The sequence below is a fragment of the Xenopus laevis genome, chromosome 1S (assembly GCF_017654675.1).
Source record: "Xenopus laevis strain J_2021 chromosome 1S, Xenopus_laevis_v10.1, whole genome shotgun sequence".
Lineage (NCBI taxonomy): Eukaryota > Metazoa > Chordata > Amphibia > Anura > Pipidae > Xenopus > Xenopus laevis.
The window spans coordinates 37228474-37247037 of record NC_054372.1 but is presented as its reverse complement, the minus strand read 5'-3'; the positions used below and the strand labels follow the sequence as shown (position 1 = coordinate 37247037).

Here is an 18564-nt window from a genome sequence, read left to right as displayed (position 1 = left end):
CCTTTTTAATGTACCGTATATACTCGAGTATAAGCCGACCCGAGTATAAGCCGAGGTACCTAATTTTACCTACGAAAACTGGGAAAACGTATTGACTCTAGTATAAGCCTAGACACAACTACAGCCCTGTCTCCCAGCAGCGCACATTCTGCCAAAGCGACCCCCCCAGCGATCAACCGGACTTCTTTGCAAAGTTGATGGTGACAGAGAATTGCCAAACGGATTACTGTGTGCATTGTCCCACTGTCCCACTACCATGTGCAGAGGGTGCTGTGTGATATTGCCATCACTGTTAATCTTTCATATAACCAACAGAGGGCGCACCGTTATTCTTTCATATAACCAACAGATGGCACTGTGTGATTTTGCAGTCACTGTTATTCTTTCATATAACCAACAGAGGGCGCACTGTTATTCTTTCATATAACCAACAGAGGGTGCTGTGTGATATTGCAGTCACTGTTATTCTTTCATATAACCAACAGATGGCGCTGTGTGATATTGCAGTCACTGTTATTCTTTCATATAACCAACAGAGGGCGCACTGTTATTCTTTCATATAACCAACAGAGGGCATTGTGGGATATTGCAGTCTCTCCCCAAGTGAACTGTTGGTATAGGAATGATTAATAGTGACTGCAATCTCAGCTACTGCCCGCTGACCCGAGTATAAGCTGAGGTAGACTTTTTCAGCACATTTTGGATGCTGAAAAACTCGGTTTATACTTGAGTATATACGGTACACCAATGAAAGCATTCTCTCCTTGATTTGAACTTTTATTAGGCGTCAGGAAGCAACAATGTGCTGAGAAGATTGGATGGACAACTTTCTTCTATACTATGTACAGATACTGGATGTGTTCTATTTTCTTAACCAGGAAATGACTCACATCATATAGGAAGCTATTTAACTTAACTTTCCTTTCAGAACTGTGAGTGGAAATCTATTCTAGACCTGTGGGCTTATTTATCAAAAATGTAATTTGTGAGATCTTAGAGGGTTTTTCTACTTTGAAAGAACTCACGATTAAAAAAAACGTGTATGTTTACTTAGTTAGGAAAAAATCAGAATATAAAAATCTCCATTAAATACAGACCTTGAAAAAACACTTGAATACTTAGAATTATTGTGCTTACAAGTTTAAAAAAATTGTGAAAATCTCGAATTAAAAAAATGGCTTGAATGTTTGCCTAGGATAGCTCCTACTGATTTATACATGAACTCGCAAGCTTTTAGAGGCTGACTTTTTACATTTGAGTTTTTCGTATTCTTTTGTGCTAAAAGGGGAACTATCTCGAAAATGAAAATTTAATATAAGCTTCATCATACTGAATTAAGAAACTTTATATATACAATCAATTAAAAATTCTGTACCATTTCAGAAATAATCAAGTTTATCTTCACTATCCCTCTCTCTCATCTGTTTCTCTTCATTCTGTCTTTTTGCAGCAGTTGGGTGTCAGATATTCATTGACCGTTAGATCCAATATATCTTATAGGGGGAGCTTCCTTTTCTAGCAGATGTATTAGAGCTCATTCAAATAACTAATTCCAGTACAAACAAAATCTAACAAAATAACTGCCTTTTGCACAAATCCTGCATGTAGAGAGACACCATGTCTGGTGATATTAATAAAATGAGCTCTAATACACCTTCTAGGCAAATGAAACCCCCTATAGAATATATTGGATCTGGAGTTGGAGTTATTGAAAATATAATTAGAATGTGTCAGTTTTTGTGCAAAAAATTCGAATGGTGGCAAAAATTGGAATTCAAAACATTAAAAGTCACCCCCTTATTGTATCGTACTTGCTATTATTATATTAGTGTCTGATTCAGATGTAATTGGCATTTTTGGTTAAACATGATGGCTTTAGATTAACATTATAGCAAAGGTTTCAAAGAAGAAATAAGCCTGTAGCAAGGAGCTAGAAAATCAGTGGAAAGATCACCCTACTCATGGACTGATCATCTTGTATCTGGTCTGGTGCATTGGATATTAAAATGCACTTCCATCAAGTTCTGGGGTACACAAATGGAGCAATGCTTAGAAAATCAATTTTTCAAATTACCTGACTGTATCACCAGGTAACACAATATAAGATAGGTCCAAGAAATACACACTGCAGCACTCCGAATCCAGTGAAAAGTGATTTATTGTGCCACCAAACAAGGCCACGTTTCTGGCCAACGCCCTTTCTCAAGCCTGTGTAACTGTTACACAGGCTTGAGAAAGGGCGTTGGCCCAAAACGTTGCCTAGTTTGTTGGCACAATAAATCACTTTTCACAGGATTCGGCGTGCTGCAACATGTATTTCTTTGAGTTATAAGTGGGTCCCTGGCAGGGGGACCAGCAGCTTGCACTCAACGCTACAAGCGGTGAGTTATAGTTGAGCATCGCCCGCATTTGATTGTACAATATAAGATAGGGAAACCACAAGGATCATAAGTAAACCAGGCATAGGACAGAGAGGTGTTTTATCTATGGCTAAAGAAAAGAACCGTTACATATTAAGCAATATAACCAAGGAAACATGAGACTGCCTGTTTCCATAAATAGTGCACAGAGAGAGAAAGAGAATGGTTTCAGATATGGAACTGGTTCATGAAATCAATAATCTGTATAAAGGTGAAATTCAAACAAACATATTTACCGGTACATGTTTTAGAAAAAAGGAAGCCTCTCTATGGAAATGCTTTCTTTCCTGCAAAGATCTAGATACAGGGGGAATTACCTACATTTATTTAATTTCAAAAGACTTCCACATTTTTTTTGTTTGTATGATTGCTACAACAGGCACTATTGTACAATATATTCATTGTGAGTTTTATGTATTTTAGCCTGGACCTTATCAAACAAAACCCTTATCAAAAGTACACTGAGGCCAACACACTGCTGTTTTGGAAGCATTCTATTATGTTAGCACATAACAACCCCACCCATTTGTACCTTTTAGCTGCTCCTGATCTGTGACGTCACACTGGATAAACAATGTCCTATGACTTCCATACTGTTCATCCAAGGAAGCTTTGCACAAGTCACCTGCTATGCAATTTTGATCTACTAGAGCCAACTTTACAAGAAAACACATGTGAAAATATATTAGAAACATGTAAGGGAGTTTCTGTGATCTATTACCCCTATGGAAAATATAAACATCTAATTTCACAGAATTCACATTTATCACACATGAAATATGTACCCAACAGAAATAACACTTATGAAACAACTTTAGCTTTTGGAGGCATGTTATTTATACATAAAATCTCTTTAGAGCTTCTTTCATTATCAGCTGAAAAAAAACTATATTAACAAACTATATCAAATGCTTAATTAGTGCTTAAAATGTTTTTTTTTTTTAAAGATTCAGCAAACTTTTTTAGTTGCAGATTTCCAGGCAAAGAATTGTAGCAGTCTGTATAGGCATGGTGAGTGGTACTTATTAGACCCACTAATGGTTGTTTAATGGGCTGATGAGACGAGGAGAGGTGAAGGGGTAATATAACCATATCATTTTGGACTTATGCTTTACTTGTGTAAATAAATCTTTATGTGCACAGTTGTCATATAAGAGAACAAAGGGAACTGAGAAAAATACTGAAGTTAATGTTTTTTTTGTGGTGCTACTCTGATTCATTCAATGATATACATTGTGTAAAGGGTCAGTAGCAACAATTTCTTTTTAAATATGTACCCATATGTACCCTAACGATGCGTGTCCTTATATTTTCAATATACATCATGTAGAAAACATAAATTAACTAGTTCTGATTCTCAGATCATTATATTTTATTGTATAGTGTGCAATATGTTTTGGATCAACAGACCCTTCATCAGGTTTTAATCAACATAATGTTGATAATATTTAAAATAATATGGAACCCTAGTCAGAAATCGATAGCTACATTTTAGCAGTGCCTTTAAAACACAACGGTGTAATGGAGCAGTGAGTATGATGCTATTATGTTGGGATTTCCTGAAGGCAGCATTGCACCCAGATGGGCATCTCTTTGCGGGGTAATCATGAGGGTGGTAAGGGGATACAAATGTACCAAATGCTGTGGGCTAATCATTTTATATTCAAAAAGAAGGTCACTGATGTTAACTTCCAATGTGGCATCATCTGCCAAGTAAGTCCAGGCAGGAGGGGAAGGAACTAAGAATGTATTAATATAATTATTTCAAATTGATGTTCTGCATGCAAACAGCTCTCCAGCTATACATTTATATAATGGCTTGTTCCAAAGCTATATCAATGAAGGTGCTACCTACTGTCCATCTACAATGTGCCCATCATGGCCTTTGGCTTGTTACAGGTACAGTAAGCAGTAATTGCTTAGCGGATAACTTATATTTCCCTTTAAAAATATTCAAGCCATGGAAATACCACCCCAAAACGATAACCTTTTTCTAGGGTTTAAGGGGATATGTGGTCATTTTCTGGGCCCTATATACAGGGCGATCCTGGCCCCTCCACCGCCTGAGGCAGCAGCAGTTGCTGCTGCCCCCCTCCCCCCGGAAATTCGCTCTTAAAGTACCAGGAGCAGCATTTTTGCTGCCCATGGTACCTAGTGGGGCGCTGCCGCCTGAGGCGACAGCCTCAACTTGCCTCATTGGCGAAGCACCCCTGCCTATATATCTATTTTTCTACATCTGTGGATGAAACAAATGATTTCATTCTATTATTTCAAATAGTTGGTGAAAATGTTTTTATTCCAGTTGAAATTTCTTACAATAGCTGGGAAAAAAAATGTTTTTTTTACACAGGTAAAAAAAAATAAAATGCTTTTTTCCCAGTGTCAGTAAATGTCTTTTTACTGAGTTAAAGGAATACTGTCATGGGAAAAAAATTTTTTTTCAAAATGAATCAGTTAATAGTGCTGCTCCAGCAGAATTCTGCACTGAAATCCATTTCTCAAAAGAGCAAACAGGTTTTTTTATATTCAATTTTGAAATCTGACATGGGGCTAGACATTTTGTCAATTTCCCAGCTGCCCCTGGTCATGTGACTTGTGCCTTCACTTTAGGAGAGAAATGCTTTCTGGCAGGCTGCTGTTTTTCCTTCTCAATGTAACTGAATGTGTCTCAGTGGGACATGGGTTTTTGCTATTGAGTGCTGTTCTTAGATCTACCAGGCAGCTGTTATCTTGTGTTAGGGAGCTGTTATCTGGTTACCTTCCCATTGTTCTTTTGTTTTGCTGCTGGGGGGGAATAGGGAGGGGGGTGATATCACTCCAACTTGCAGTACAGCAGTAAAGAGTGATTGAAGTTTATCAGAGCACAAGTCTCATGACTTGGGGCAGCTGGGAAATTGACAAAATGTCATATTTCAAAATTGAATATAAAAAAATCTGTTTGCTCTTTTGAGAAATGGATTTCAGTGCAGAATTCTGCTGGAGCAGCACTATTAACTGATTCATTTTGAAAAAACATTTTTTTCCCATGACAGTATCCCTTTAAGGAAACTGTATTTTAATCCAAAAAGATACAAGTCAGATTATTATTTGAATCACTTAAATATATAAAACAGTATATTTACATGATCAGATTTATTCAATTGCATTTTACATTTTGTAGAGTACAAATTCTCCTACTATTCTGCTGAGATTTTAATGAAAGACGTCTATCCAACTTTAGTCGCCTATGTGGTAGGGTGACTATTTTTGCCATTACCTTTATATTGTATGTTAAGTACTGAGATCTATGCTTCTTAAAACTGGGAACAACACACATGCAGTGCTCACTGAGTGCATATTGTGAACATAAAACAGTATATGCTGAAATAATTGCCTCTAAATCCTGGACCCATCACTTATAGTATGCTCCAGAAACTGTCATGTGGATTTTGTCACAGGGCCACTGTGTTAATGTTAACTATTGTGATAATCTCTGCATTGCACCTGCCAAATATTTCCTACTTAATGGCTTGAATCTGAGCCACGTGTTAGAGTAGCACATTCAGCATGGTGCAAACTTTATGATCCAACTACATCTGCGTTGGGCCTCTGTATAATGGAGCCATTGCCTCTACATGGTGTGCTTGTCAACAGGCTCATTAATGAACAGCCTAACTGTGAGCAGCTTTATTGCAAAACAATACAAACAATAAAGCACAACCAAGTATGGCCCCATCTAAGGCTGCAAAATTGCTTTAACTGCAGTAATATACAATATAAGACATGTGTTTGATAATATCATGTTGAAAATAATACAAAGGGAGTTGCAAGGCATGCTGCTGAGATCAGGGGAGGAGGAAAAGTGCTTTGCCAGAAATCCAGAGCAGCAGTTGCCACGATCCAGCGTGCACTAAGATTCACTAAAAACGGGGGTGATAACTGCTTGATAAATGTGTAGTTGAATATGCACAAGTAAAAAAGGGATCGCAAACGACAGCCAAAGCTAGAAGGAATGTAACAATGAGGGGTGCATGCACGTAGTAGGTACATAAAATATTGATGTGGTAGGTATTAGCTGCTCATGTTACTAAAGCTGGCCATAGACGCAAAGATCTGATCGTACGAATCGAGGATTCGTACGATTTTCGAACCGTGTGTGGAGAGTCCCGACATTTTTCGTCCGGCAGAGATCGGTCGTTTGGTCGATCGGACAAGTTAGAAAATTTCTGTCGGCTGCCGATAATATCTCTGCATGTATTGCCGATCGTACGATTTTCAGTGGGAGACTGTCACTAGCTTTGGCTGGACATAGATATCGTACGATTGCTGTCAGGGGCAGAACATTGCTGATCTGTTCTTTAACTAATCTGACTGGTAAGACTTTGATCTGAATGGTTAGTGGCGGGTCGGGAGATGGGAAAGTCCGATCGTACGATGATTCGTACGATCGGATCTTTGCATCTATGGCCAGCTTAAGTCAAGGGGCTAAACAAAAAATGGTTATGTGGGCAGGTTATTGGGGGTTTTACAAGTACAGGTGATACAGTAGGGTCACTCGCACCCATGAAAAGGCAGCATAAGACATTTTAAAGTTGGCGAGGCGAATTTAAACTTGGAACGGTGCACCTTGTAACTGAGTGTATTACTGGAACCTCGCTTGGCGTGTGAAAACAAATTGCTGTCAATTAAAGTGGCCCTTTGACTTTAAAGAATCATTTCAGGCTGTGGGAGTGAGCAATGTTTTTGTGAATAGCTGGCCGGTCATTTGCACTGAATGAAAGAAAGGGGTGTGAGTGCCTGTGGAGAGGGAGTGTAGTACAGCCACCTTGTGTGAGTGAGTGCAGGGCTAATCCCTCTCTCCAGCACTGTTTTGACTTATTAGGAATGCAGCATGACACCACCTCGCTCTATCCCATCATTTACTCCCCAGCTGAACAGCAGCAGCAGCACACAATAGCAGATCATACTATCAGAATGGATATTATTAAAGCTTCATTATTACTGACAATGCCGACTGGGTGTGATGTAATAGCAGTACAATAGGTGCTGCTGCCTGCGCTACGTGTTACATGTACCACTAACATCACGCCATCTGATTAGAACACTGGAGAAGTAACTTGTGCTATCTGTTGCTATGATAAACAGGGCACAGCTGCTACACACTTAAAGGGATCCAGTCATCGGAAAAAACGTTATTTTTCAAAACGCATCAGTTAATAGTGCTACTCCAGCAGAATTCTGCACTGAAATCCATTTCTCAAAAGAGCAAACAGATTTTTTTATATTCAATTTTGAAATCTGACATGGGGCTAGATATATTGTCCATTTTTCAGCTGCCCCTGGTCATGTGACTTGTGCCTGCACTTTAGGACAGAAATGCTTTCTGGCAGGCTGCTGTTTTTCCTTCTCAATGTAACTGAATGTGTCTCAGTGGGACATGGGTTTTTACTATTGAGTGTTGTTCTTAGATCTACCAGGCAGCTGTTATCTTGTGTTAGGGAGCTGCTATCTGGTTACCTTCCCATTGTTCTTTTGTTTGGCTGCTGGGGGGGAAAAGGGAGGGGGGTGATATCACTCCGAATTGCAGTACAGCAGTAAAGAGTGACTGAAGTTTATCAGAGCACAAGTCACATGACTTGGGTCAGCTGGGAAATTGACAATATGTCTAGCCCTGTGTCAGATTTCAAAATTGAATATAAAAAAACTGTTTGGTCTTTTGAGAAATGGATTTCAGTGCAGAATTCTGCTGGAGCAGCACTATTAACTGATTCATTTTGAAAAATTTTTTTTTTTCCCATGACAGTATCCCTTTAACAGCACAAAATGTGATAACAAGGCTGGGTAGTCTGGCTGCATCACACTTGAGAAGCTTTTATTATTTTTATTTCTATTCACATCAGAGAAGCCCTCCAGCTGTTGCTGAACTACAGTACAACTCCCAGCAAGCCTTGGCAGATAAAAACTGGTGGGGGAGCTGGGGATACTAGTTCAACAACAGCTGGAGGGCTGCAGATTGAACAACCTTAAATGAGATTTTAAATTACAATATTCAACTCTCTCTCTCTGTATATATATTTATATATAACAGCTGCAAATACAGAATCTAAAACAAAGCAGAGAAGTTGGTAGAATAAGGAAATATATACACAGTTGTGCACAGCTGTATTGGAATTGTAGTTTCAGTATATACACTGCTATACACAGATGACTGGGATGCCTTTGCAATCAATATCAATGCACAGTATCATTATAAGCCAATATGATTCTGCACAAGACAAAGTTCTCCCTCAAGCACAGTTCCCACGGACTTACCACAGCCCCTTTCTGCAGAAGTTCTTCCACCATAGCCCTGCCAATGCCTTGAGCTGCTCCAGTCACCAGAGCCACTTTTCCGTTGGCATACATAATAGCTGCTCCCACTGATGCCTCTGGCTCAACGTGTTCCCCCTGCTTGATACAAGGTCCCAGGCTTCAAGTACAGCCCAGAAGGGAGGATGTTGTTTGTTTCTCAGCTGTAACCTTCCAAGCCGTGTGTGTGACCAAGCCTCATCTCTGAGCTTTTTGTGTTCTTCTCCCCCCCTTCCTGGAGCTAGTAGTGTGTGTGTTATCTGTCTGTTTTCCTTTCCTTCACTCTCTCTACAAGTGGGCGTGAATGAACTGTGCTAAATGCTTCACTCTGGCTATAGGTACAGCAGTCACTACCTTACCTGCCCTTTAACTATTCCATCACTGGGTTGTCCAATGACACTAAGGGAGTTATTTATCAAAGTCCGATTTTATCTCAACATTTTCTGCAACAAACTCCGATCAAATCCGCTCAGATTTTTTACGCTTATTTATTACTACATTTTCCCAAAAATTAGCTTTGCGGGAAAAAAATCAGAGTTTCATGATTTTTTCAGATTTTTCACCCGAAAACTATGATATTTCGGATTTTTCACTCGAAAACTCCGAAAATTTCAGGGTATTGCACGAAACCCAGCGCACATCAAAAAATCATTGGGACTCCTCCCATTGACTTATATGCAACCTCGACTCGTCTGAGATGCCGGATTTTATGATTCGGACTTTTCCATCCTCTAGGTTCAGGCCCGGACTGGCAATCTGTGGGTTCTGGCAAATGCCAGAGGGGCTGTTGTATGGTTCCATAGAAAGTTACCATAGAGTGGGCTGGTTGGGGGCTGTTTGGGCCTCTGCGTACTTGGAATGGCAGGGCCTATTTTGACTCCCAGTCCAGGCCTGTCAAGGTTTAATAAATTCCGAAAACTTCGTGATTTTTGAAAAGTCCAATTTTATAATAAAAAAATTCATGAATTTTTCAGGATTTTTGCATTCGAAGTTTAGTAAATAACCCTCTATAATTGCTTGTCTTTTATCCTCCTGAACTACCAATGCATTGCTTAATCATCTGACTTTTGTTCATTCTGCATCTATCACACTCCTTTCTTTTTTTGTTTTATTAATGCTTATGTCCTGTCCCTGTCTGTGTTCTAACACGAAAATGATTTATTCTGATATTTCTTTGTTCATTAATATTTGACATTTTTGGATTTCCTGCATAAACACGTCCTCTTTTCATGTTTCTTGTACCCGTTTCCAGTTCTCGTCATCCGTGACAGCCGAGAGCAGTTGGGGCCAGTATTCTCCATACACAAATCCCAGAGCAAAGCTGACAGAAACTGACAAGAAGTTATATTAAACTTTCTTCCTTTATGTTATTATATTAGGAAAACAGCACTATAGTTTTATATACAGTCAGAGCATTTTCCCAGTGGACGTGTAGTAAATCTGCCTTAGATTTTATGGGTTCAAGCCACCCTCTCTAGTCCAACAGATAACATAATTTATTAATGACATATTTCTAACTTTTCCAAATGCAGTGTTCTGTCTTAAAGGGGAACCAAAGTTCAAAATAGAATACTGCTAGAAATGCTGTATTTTGTATACTAAACATAAACATGAACTTACTGCACCAGAAGCCTAATAGAACAAATGCTTTATGTGCTTTCAAAGCTGGCCGCAGGGGGCTGTCATCTTGTAACTTTGTTAAACATCTTTGCAAGACCAAGACCACACACATGCTCAGTGTGGACTGGGCTTCAGTTGGGAGGTTAAGCTTAGGGATTGTCATTATCAAACCACCACAAGTCAAACAATATCTGCCATAGAAGCCAATACAGCAAGACTGATTAATAATCAGAATATGCAGACTGCACTGGGTCTGCGGATACAAATCTCTACACAGTTGCCGGCTGCTCTACAGGGAAACAAACAAAGCTGCTTGAGGTCAGTGAAGTAAGGTGGGGGGCTCCCCCTGCTGTTTGAAAGTATCATCGTCTGAAGTTTTCTATCCGCAGCAGTCACAGCAAGTAAAACAAAGGGGGGATTTAACTGCATACAATCAGGTTTATTATAAAAACTGTACACATTTTTTAATTTAAGTGTAAATTTTTTTTTGATTAAAGAAAGCAAAAATGGGATTTTAGTTTTTTGCCTTTACATCCCCTCAAGGGCGATCCTGGCCCCTCCGCCGCCTGAGGCAGCAGCAGTTGTTGCTGCCCCCCTCCCCCGGAAATTTGCTCTTAAAGTACCAGGAGCAGCATTTTTGCTGCCCCTGGTACCTAGAGGGGCGCTGCCGCCTGAGGTGACAGCCTCAACTCACCTCATTGGCGGAGCACCCCTGCATCCCATTTAATAAAGTATAAATACACTTTGTGCAGTTATCCCAAGACTCCAAAATCAAGAGCACTACACGTTTCAGCGTGGACAGCATCAGCGATCATGTCATTTACACATATTGCCACAGAAAAATAAAACTGTAGTTTCATGAGGACAAGTCTTAAAGGAAAACTATACCCCTGAACAACATAAGTCTCTATAAAAAGATATTGCATAAAACAGCTCATATGTAAAATCCAGCTTCATGCAAATAAATCATTTTCATAATAATATAATCCTAAATAAAAAATTGCCATTTAAAAAAATAAGGGCCGCCCCCTGGGATCCTAGGATTCATGGTGCACACAAACAAACTAAACACGTTAGGTCACATGAGTCAATTAACAGACAGAGTTCTGTCTTTTGCTACCACACTTCTTCCTGTTACAGTTAGAGTTGCAGTAATTCTGGTCAGCTGATCTCTGAGGCAGCACAGAGGCCATCACAAAATGGTGGTTTAAGGCAAGAGATGTAAAAGGGCAATGTTTACTTAAAGGGGACCCGTCACCCAAAAAAATTATTCAAAATCCTATTTTATCAGATTAGTCAAGGAAAATGAACTTTAACTACACTATATAAATTATTTGAATCTTGTTTCCGTCAGTCTGGGATTTCAAAATTATAGCAAGCAGGCAGCAGCCATTTTGTGGACACTGTTATTAAGAAAAGCCTTGCATCATCTCAGAATCTTGTTTGTGCACCAGAATGGGGGACCCGATGTCCATCCCCATCCCCATACCACACAGTTATATGGTAAAGAGAACTGGGGGAATGTGTGGGGAGCAGTGACATCTAGGAAGTGCTGAATTGAAAGTGAAAGTAATTGTCTGCCCCACCTCTATGCCACGGGCATAGAGGAGGGGCAGACAATATTTGATTGACAGCTGAGATTTTTAAATGAGCTTACAACAGCTATGAATGCTTAAATAAAAAATAGAAATTGGATTTCATGTTTACTTTGAAAAGGACTTTTATTATACAGATTTTTGTGTCTGGGTGACAGGTCCACTAATATATATACCAGTTTGGTAAGATTCTTTAATATGTCACTTAATATGATATAAACTATCTGTTGCTTAAATATTCATTTTGGGGGTAAAGTTTTCCTGTAATACAAAGGTGGTCATACACTGGCTGATTCTGTATTTATGCTGACTACGGTTGTTCCATTCGTTTAGGCTGGCTGTATCTTAAATAGACTGTTGTATGATGTGTAGAATACCTAATTTATATAATTGAAAGTAACACCTAGTAACTTGTTAAAATGCAAAGAAATTTTTTAAAGAAGATTATCTGCCATTTGGGGATAATAACTAGGTAGGTCTCAATTTTAAACTCAACAGACACTTGTCAATTTCCACAGAAATACAGAACATGACCTAATGTGCAGAGATGTTAGGGCCAATAAGAGAATATAGAAAAATTGATTCATGTATTTTGGAACTGTCCCTGATGCCTCTCAGGAAATGTTGAGAAAATTGATTGTTGCCGAGGTGAAATGGGGCCTAAGGGCAGAGAGGCTAATTTGCTAACATGGGTGCACAAGTGTTCCACTGCAGTGGCCAGTAGCAACCAATTGCTACAAGATAGAAAACTAAAGCAGAGATCTCATAAATTGCTATAGTAGGTTACATCACTGGTGCAATTTTTTACTGGTGTCGGTAAATAAGTCTTTGAATACCTAAAGCTCAAGATTAACTTAGCCAAAACTGAGCTCATGATCTTTCCACAAATCTAACCCATCTATTAACCCTGTTAACTCAGCATGCTGCTTGGGAGTCAACTTTAACTAGTCTTTCTCCTGACATTTATTCCTCCACAATATAGACAAAATACTCCCCTTTCTTTCAGAAACAACAGCCAAAACATTAATCCATGCCCTTATCCTATCCTGTTTAGACTGTTGTAATCTCCTCCTAACCGGTCTTCCTGACTCCCATCTCTCTCCCCTCTAATCAATTTTAAACTCCGCTACCAGGATCCTCCTACTCTCTCCTAATAGGGAACCTGTTCAACCCCAACTAAAATCCTTAGCATGGTTGCCTGTTTATCAAAAGCTGGCATCTACAGTGCCTTGCAAAAGGCTTCACCCCTCTTGGCATTTTTCATGTTTTGTTGTCTTACAACCTGGAATTAAAATGGATTGTTTGAGAGTTTGCACCATTTCATTTACAGAACATGTCTACAACTTTAAATATTTTTTTTTATTGTGAAGCAAACAGCAAATAGGACAACATACCAGAAATCTTCAGCATGCATAACTGTTCATCCCCCCTAAAATCAGTACTTTGTAGAGCCACCTTTTGCGGCAATTACAGCTGCAAGTCTATTTGGATAAGTCTCTATGAGCTTGCCACATCTTGCCACTGGGATTTTTGCCCATTCCTCAGGGCAAAACTGCTCCAGCTCCTTCTTGTTGGATGGTTTTCGCTTGTGAACAGCAATCTTCAAGTCTGACCACAGATTCTCAATTGGATTGAGGTCTGACTAGGCCATTCCAACACATTTAAATGTTTCCCCTTAAACCACTCGAGTGTTGCTTTAGCAGGATGCTTCAGGTCATTGTCCTGCTGGAAGGAGAACCTCCATCCCAGTCTCAATTCACAGGCAGACTGACACAGGTTTTGCTCAAGAATATCCCTGTATTTAGCACCATCCATGTTTTCCTCGACTCGGACCAGTTTACCAGTCCCTGATGCTGAAAAACATCCCTACAGTATGATGCCGCCACCACCATGTTTCACTGTGTGCGACGGTGATCTTGGGGTGATGGGATGTGTTGGATTTGTGGCAGACATAGCATTTTCCTTGGTGGCTGAAAAGTTCAAATTTAGTCTCATCTGACCAGAGCACCTTCCTCCATACATTTGGGGAGTTGTCCATATGCCTTTTGCCAAACTCAAAGCGTGCCTTCTTGTTTTTAACTTTAAGTAATGTTTTTTTCTGGCCACTATTCCATAAAGCCCAGCTCTATGGAGTGTACGGCTTAAGGTGGCCATAGACGCACAGATAATATCGTACAAAACAAATTTTAGTCCGATATTCAATGCGTGTATGGTGGAAAAAGAGCCGACAGAAGACTTGGATATCGGTTGGCTCGTCAATCGGGCTGGACGGAAAATTTTGATCGGGTGCCTTTGAAGGGACCCAAATATCGGCCATTGTTAGTGCTGAATCGTCAGATACAGGTAGAATTCTATTGTTTCTTCCCGTATATCTACCTGTATATCTGACGATTCAGCTCTACACGTGTGTATTGAAACGAACTATCTTTCTTGGAAAGATCTTTTCCAAAAACTATCGTAATTGTTACGTCTATGGCCACCTTTATTTTCTGTCCTACGGACAGATACTCCAGTCTCTACTGTGGAACTCTGCAACTCCTTCAGGGTTACCTTTGGTCTCTATGCTGCCTCTCAGATTAATGCCCTCCTTGCCCGGTCTGTGAGTTGCCCGTTCTGCCTCTCTTGGCAGGTTTGTTGTAGTACCATTGTTGTGGTAACATGTCAGAAAAGGTGTGTTTATACTGACAGATCATGTGACACTTAGATTGCACACATGTGAACTTCATTTCACTAAATATGTGACTTTTGAAGGTAATTGGTTGCACTAGGGGCTTCATATATGCACATGCCAATTTTCAGTTTTTAATGTTTTTTAATTCTTTTATATATATATATATATATATATATATATATATATATATATATATATATATATATATATATATATATATATATATATATATATTTTTTTTTTTTTTTTTAAATTTCTCATTTCACTCCACCAACTTGAACTTTTTTGTGCAGATTGATCACATAAAATAAGATTAAGAAACATTTAAATTACAGGTTGTAATGTAACAAAATAGGTAAAAAGCCAAGGGCGTGAGTACTTTTGAAGGCAGTGTAAAATCCTTATGCTAACATTCAAAACACCCTTCTCTCCTCTGCTGCTCACTACATTTCTTCACTTGTCTTAATGTATGTTTCTGCTTGTCTTCTCTGCTCCCCTCAGAGCCACATTTTTTTGACACCATCCACCAAAACCTCTCATCTGAAACATTTCTATCTTGCGGCTCCTTATCTCACTGAATTCCGGAGCGCTCTCTCATTCTTTTGAAGAAAAAACTAAAAGCCTACCCTTTGGAGCACTTGAATTAGTCGAGTCCTGGTACCTATTGGACAATGCCATTTCCTTGTGCACTTTTTCTCCTCCAATTCGTGCCTGTATGTTATCCACCCACCCACTTAGACTGTTAACTCTTTGGGCAGGGGCCTCCTTCCCACTGTCTCTTACCCTATAGCACTTGAGCTCTGTGTCCTTATATGAGCTCTGTGTACTGTGTATGTATATTGTATTAATTGCTTACTTTAATATATTATACTTTTAGTTACATTGTACTTTTATGCATTTTATGGTGCTGCAGCTCCCTAAAGGAGAACTAAACCCTAAAAATGAATGTAGCTAAAAATGCCATATTTCACATACTGCACTTTTTGCACCAGCCTAATATTTCAGCTTCAGCAATGATCCAAGACTTCAATTTTGTAACAGGGGCTCACCATCTTGGAAAGTGTCTGTGACACTCAGTGTGCTGTGAGCAGCTGTTGAAGCTAAGCTTAGGAGTCATTGTATACTCTTTTTGTTTGCATATTAATAGTTTCTTAAGAGATCCTTATTTTTAGCACAGCAAGAGATGAGCCTATACGAGTCATGCAATTAGCATAGTTTCAATGGCACTCACATTAAAGGCAACATGCTGTGTTTCAGGTGAAACTAGGCATTTCAAAATATAGTGTATCCAAACAAAGCCTTGCCATACTGGTAAATCAAGCAGTGATTAGTGGAGAATTGGGAATCATGAGTCACACAAATCTTAATTGTTGGAAAAATGTGGTTACTCATTGCAAAGTTTCACTCCCATTATTTAATTGATTGTTTTATAGCATGTTGCACAATTTAATTATTTGTAAAGTACACAGGTGACAATATTTTATTGGTTTGTATTTTGCCATTGTATAATACAGACATTAATATCTATATTTCATCTGTAAAGATGAGAGTTGCAGTTTTACAATACCTTTATGGGAAACTTTCACTTAGCGAAGGCCCTGATCCAGATGTGTGAGTCCAATGTAACCCATGCTCATTACCATTTGCTGGACACTTAACTATCTGTGGTCTGGATAGCCCAGATTAGCATTACATATGTGTTTAACTAGTGTATATATATATATATATTATATATATATATATATATATATAGTATAGTCCAGAGTGTGGTGCAAATGGTAGGCAAATGCCCAGGTGCTACCTCTTGATTCATGTAACATCATTATAGTATATAGATGCACACTGGGACTTTGTAATAGTGAAAAAATATATACATAGATAGTGTGACTCTTCCTCTCCCCTCTTCTCTCAAAGCAAAGTCCAAGGTGGTGTAAAAGTATGTAAATTGAGTAAATAACGGAATTAGTATGCTTTTAAATTAATGACTTACCTTTATAAATGTTGCAAATTGCACTTTGTAGTGGGTCAATTCCATTATCATCTTCTCTTATAAATACCATAATTAGCTCTTTGTAACAGATTCATTCCATAACTGCAAAGCACGGCATTCATTCACTTCTAAATACACCACTTTTTTTACACAGCTTTATGAAAATTCTTTATTGTATTGAAGAAGTCAGTTGAATAATTAAAGACAATATTTCAGTCTAGCAAATACAGGTTGAAATATTATCCCAGTGCACTTTTTACAATGAGAGTCATCAGCAATAGGGGATTAACTGCAGAGCTGGACTGTTGCATCCTTCTGATGTGGAACGTTGCTGAAGAATGAATTCATGTGTTTTATGGGGGGAATTTCTTTCTGCATAATTTTGAATACCTAATATACATATAAATCACATATGAACTGCTCATAAAAAAAGTGAGGGTTATGTGGATACAAAGACTTGTCACTTCCTGGGCTGTAAAAAAAAGTCCATTATGAAGGAAATTAGTTCCTGTCAGGGAGCCGGGAGGTCCCTCCAGGGAGGTAGTCAGGATCGAGGAGGAAGCCCTCTTGAGGGAGCAAGGTCGCGGTGTCCAAAGGGTTAATCAGAAGAGTAGTCGGGATCCAGGCAAGAGTTCACAGGCAGGCAGAAATCAGCAAAGTCCAAAGTCCAGGCAAAGGGTCAGGATATCAATCAGGAACAAGATTTTAGCAAATAAGGTCACAGGAAACCCAGGATACACTTAGGGAAAGTATTCCTATACTTGGGCGCCATTCTGGCGTCTAGATGGCGTTTTTATTTTGAATTTGGTGCCATTGTGACGTCATTGACGTCCTTGCGCCGACGTCGGCGCGCTGACGTCATCGCGCCGGCGCCGCTACCCACGTGGCGGCCATGGGCGCCACCATTTTGGGAGCGACGCCGGCAGGGGAGGACACGCCGCCCGGAGCTCCAGGACCTGCTCTGGGCGGCGATCGTTACAGTACCCCCCCCCCTCACGGGGGGCCTCTGGACCACCAGGACTTGGCTTCTGGGGAAATTTAGAGTGGAAATCCCTCACAAGACGAGGAGCATGCACATCAGAGTGTCCTTCCCAGGAGCATTCTTCAGGGCCAAAGCCCTTCCACTTGACGAGGTACTGAAGAGAGCCCCTGGAGATTCTGGAGTCAAGGATCTTCTCCACCTCATATTCTTGTTGACCATCCACAGAAATAGTAGGAGGGGGAGACTGATTCACAGAAAAGCGGTTGGAGGTAGCGGGTTTCAGCAAAGAGACATGAAACACGTTGGGAATTCGCATCTCAGGGGGAAGCTGAAGTCTGAAAGCCACAGGATTGATCACCTCCGAGATGGAGAATGGACCCACAAACTTCGGACCCAACTTAGGAGATGGCACCTTCAACCAAATGTTCCTGGAAGACAACCAGACTTTATCACCAACCTTGTAGGGAGGAGAGGGTCTACGTCTACGATCTGCAAATGTCTTGTGAACCAGAGCGCTCTTCTCTAAGTTCGACTTGGTTGCAGCCCAAATAGCAGACATGTGGGCTGCATGGTCATCAGCAGCTGGGACGTCAGACAACACAAAGTCTTGGGGGAAGGCTTGAGGATGCTGACCATACACCGACATGAATGGAGACCTTCCAGTGGAAGTGTGGCATGTAGTGATGGGCGAATTTGCGCCGTTTCGCTTCGCCGAAAAATTCGCGAATTTCGCGCGAAATTCGCGAAACGGCGAAAAATTCGCGAAACGGCGCCGGCGTCTCGTTTTTGACGCCGGCGCCCGTTTTTTCGACGCCGGCGCCCGTTTTTGGCGCCGGCGCCCGTTTTTGGCGCCGGCGTCCGTTTTTCGAGAAAAAATTTTTGACGCCGGCGAATTTTTTTGACGCGAATTTTCGCGGACGATTCGCGAATTTATTCGCTCGCGGCGAAACGCGCAAATT

The 18564-nt window shown here is 40.0% G+C and overlaps 1 protein-coding gene across 3 annotated transcripts in view; it reads right to left on the bottom strand.

Moving 5' to 3' along the window:
- Nucleotides 1-9050, bottom strand: part of hpgd.S (15-hydroxyprostaglandin dehydrogenase S homeolog) — a 40373-nt gene extending 31323 nt beyond the window's left edge. Inside the window, exons 1-2 of one of the 3 annotated variants that reach the window (XR_005964878.1) lie at nucleotides 8712-9049; nucleotides 2953-3076 (exon numbers count right to left, since the gene is read on the bottom strand). Coding sequence is in view for 1 of the 3 variants with exons in the window: in XM_018243201.2 (XP_018098690.1) it covers nucleotides 2953-3076; nucleotides 8712-8804 (217 nt within the window). In the remaining 2 variants the exon portion in view is untranslated. Of the gene's footprint in view, nucleotides 1-2952; nucleotides 3077-8711 lie in introns of all 3 variants that reach the window. The other 2 variants (XM_018243201.2, XM_018243202.2) reach the window with 2 other exon arrangements.
- Between the last annotated feature and the right edge of the window lie 9514 nt (nucleotides 9051-18564).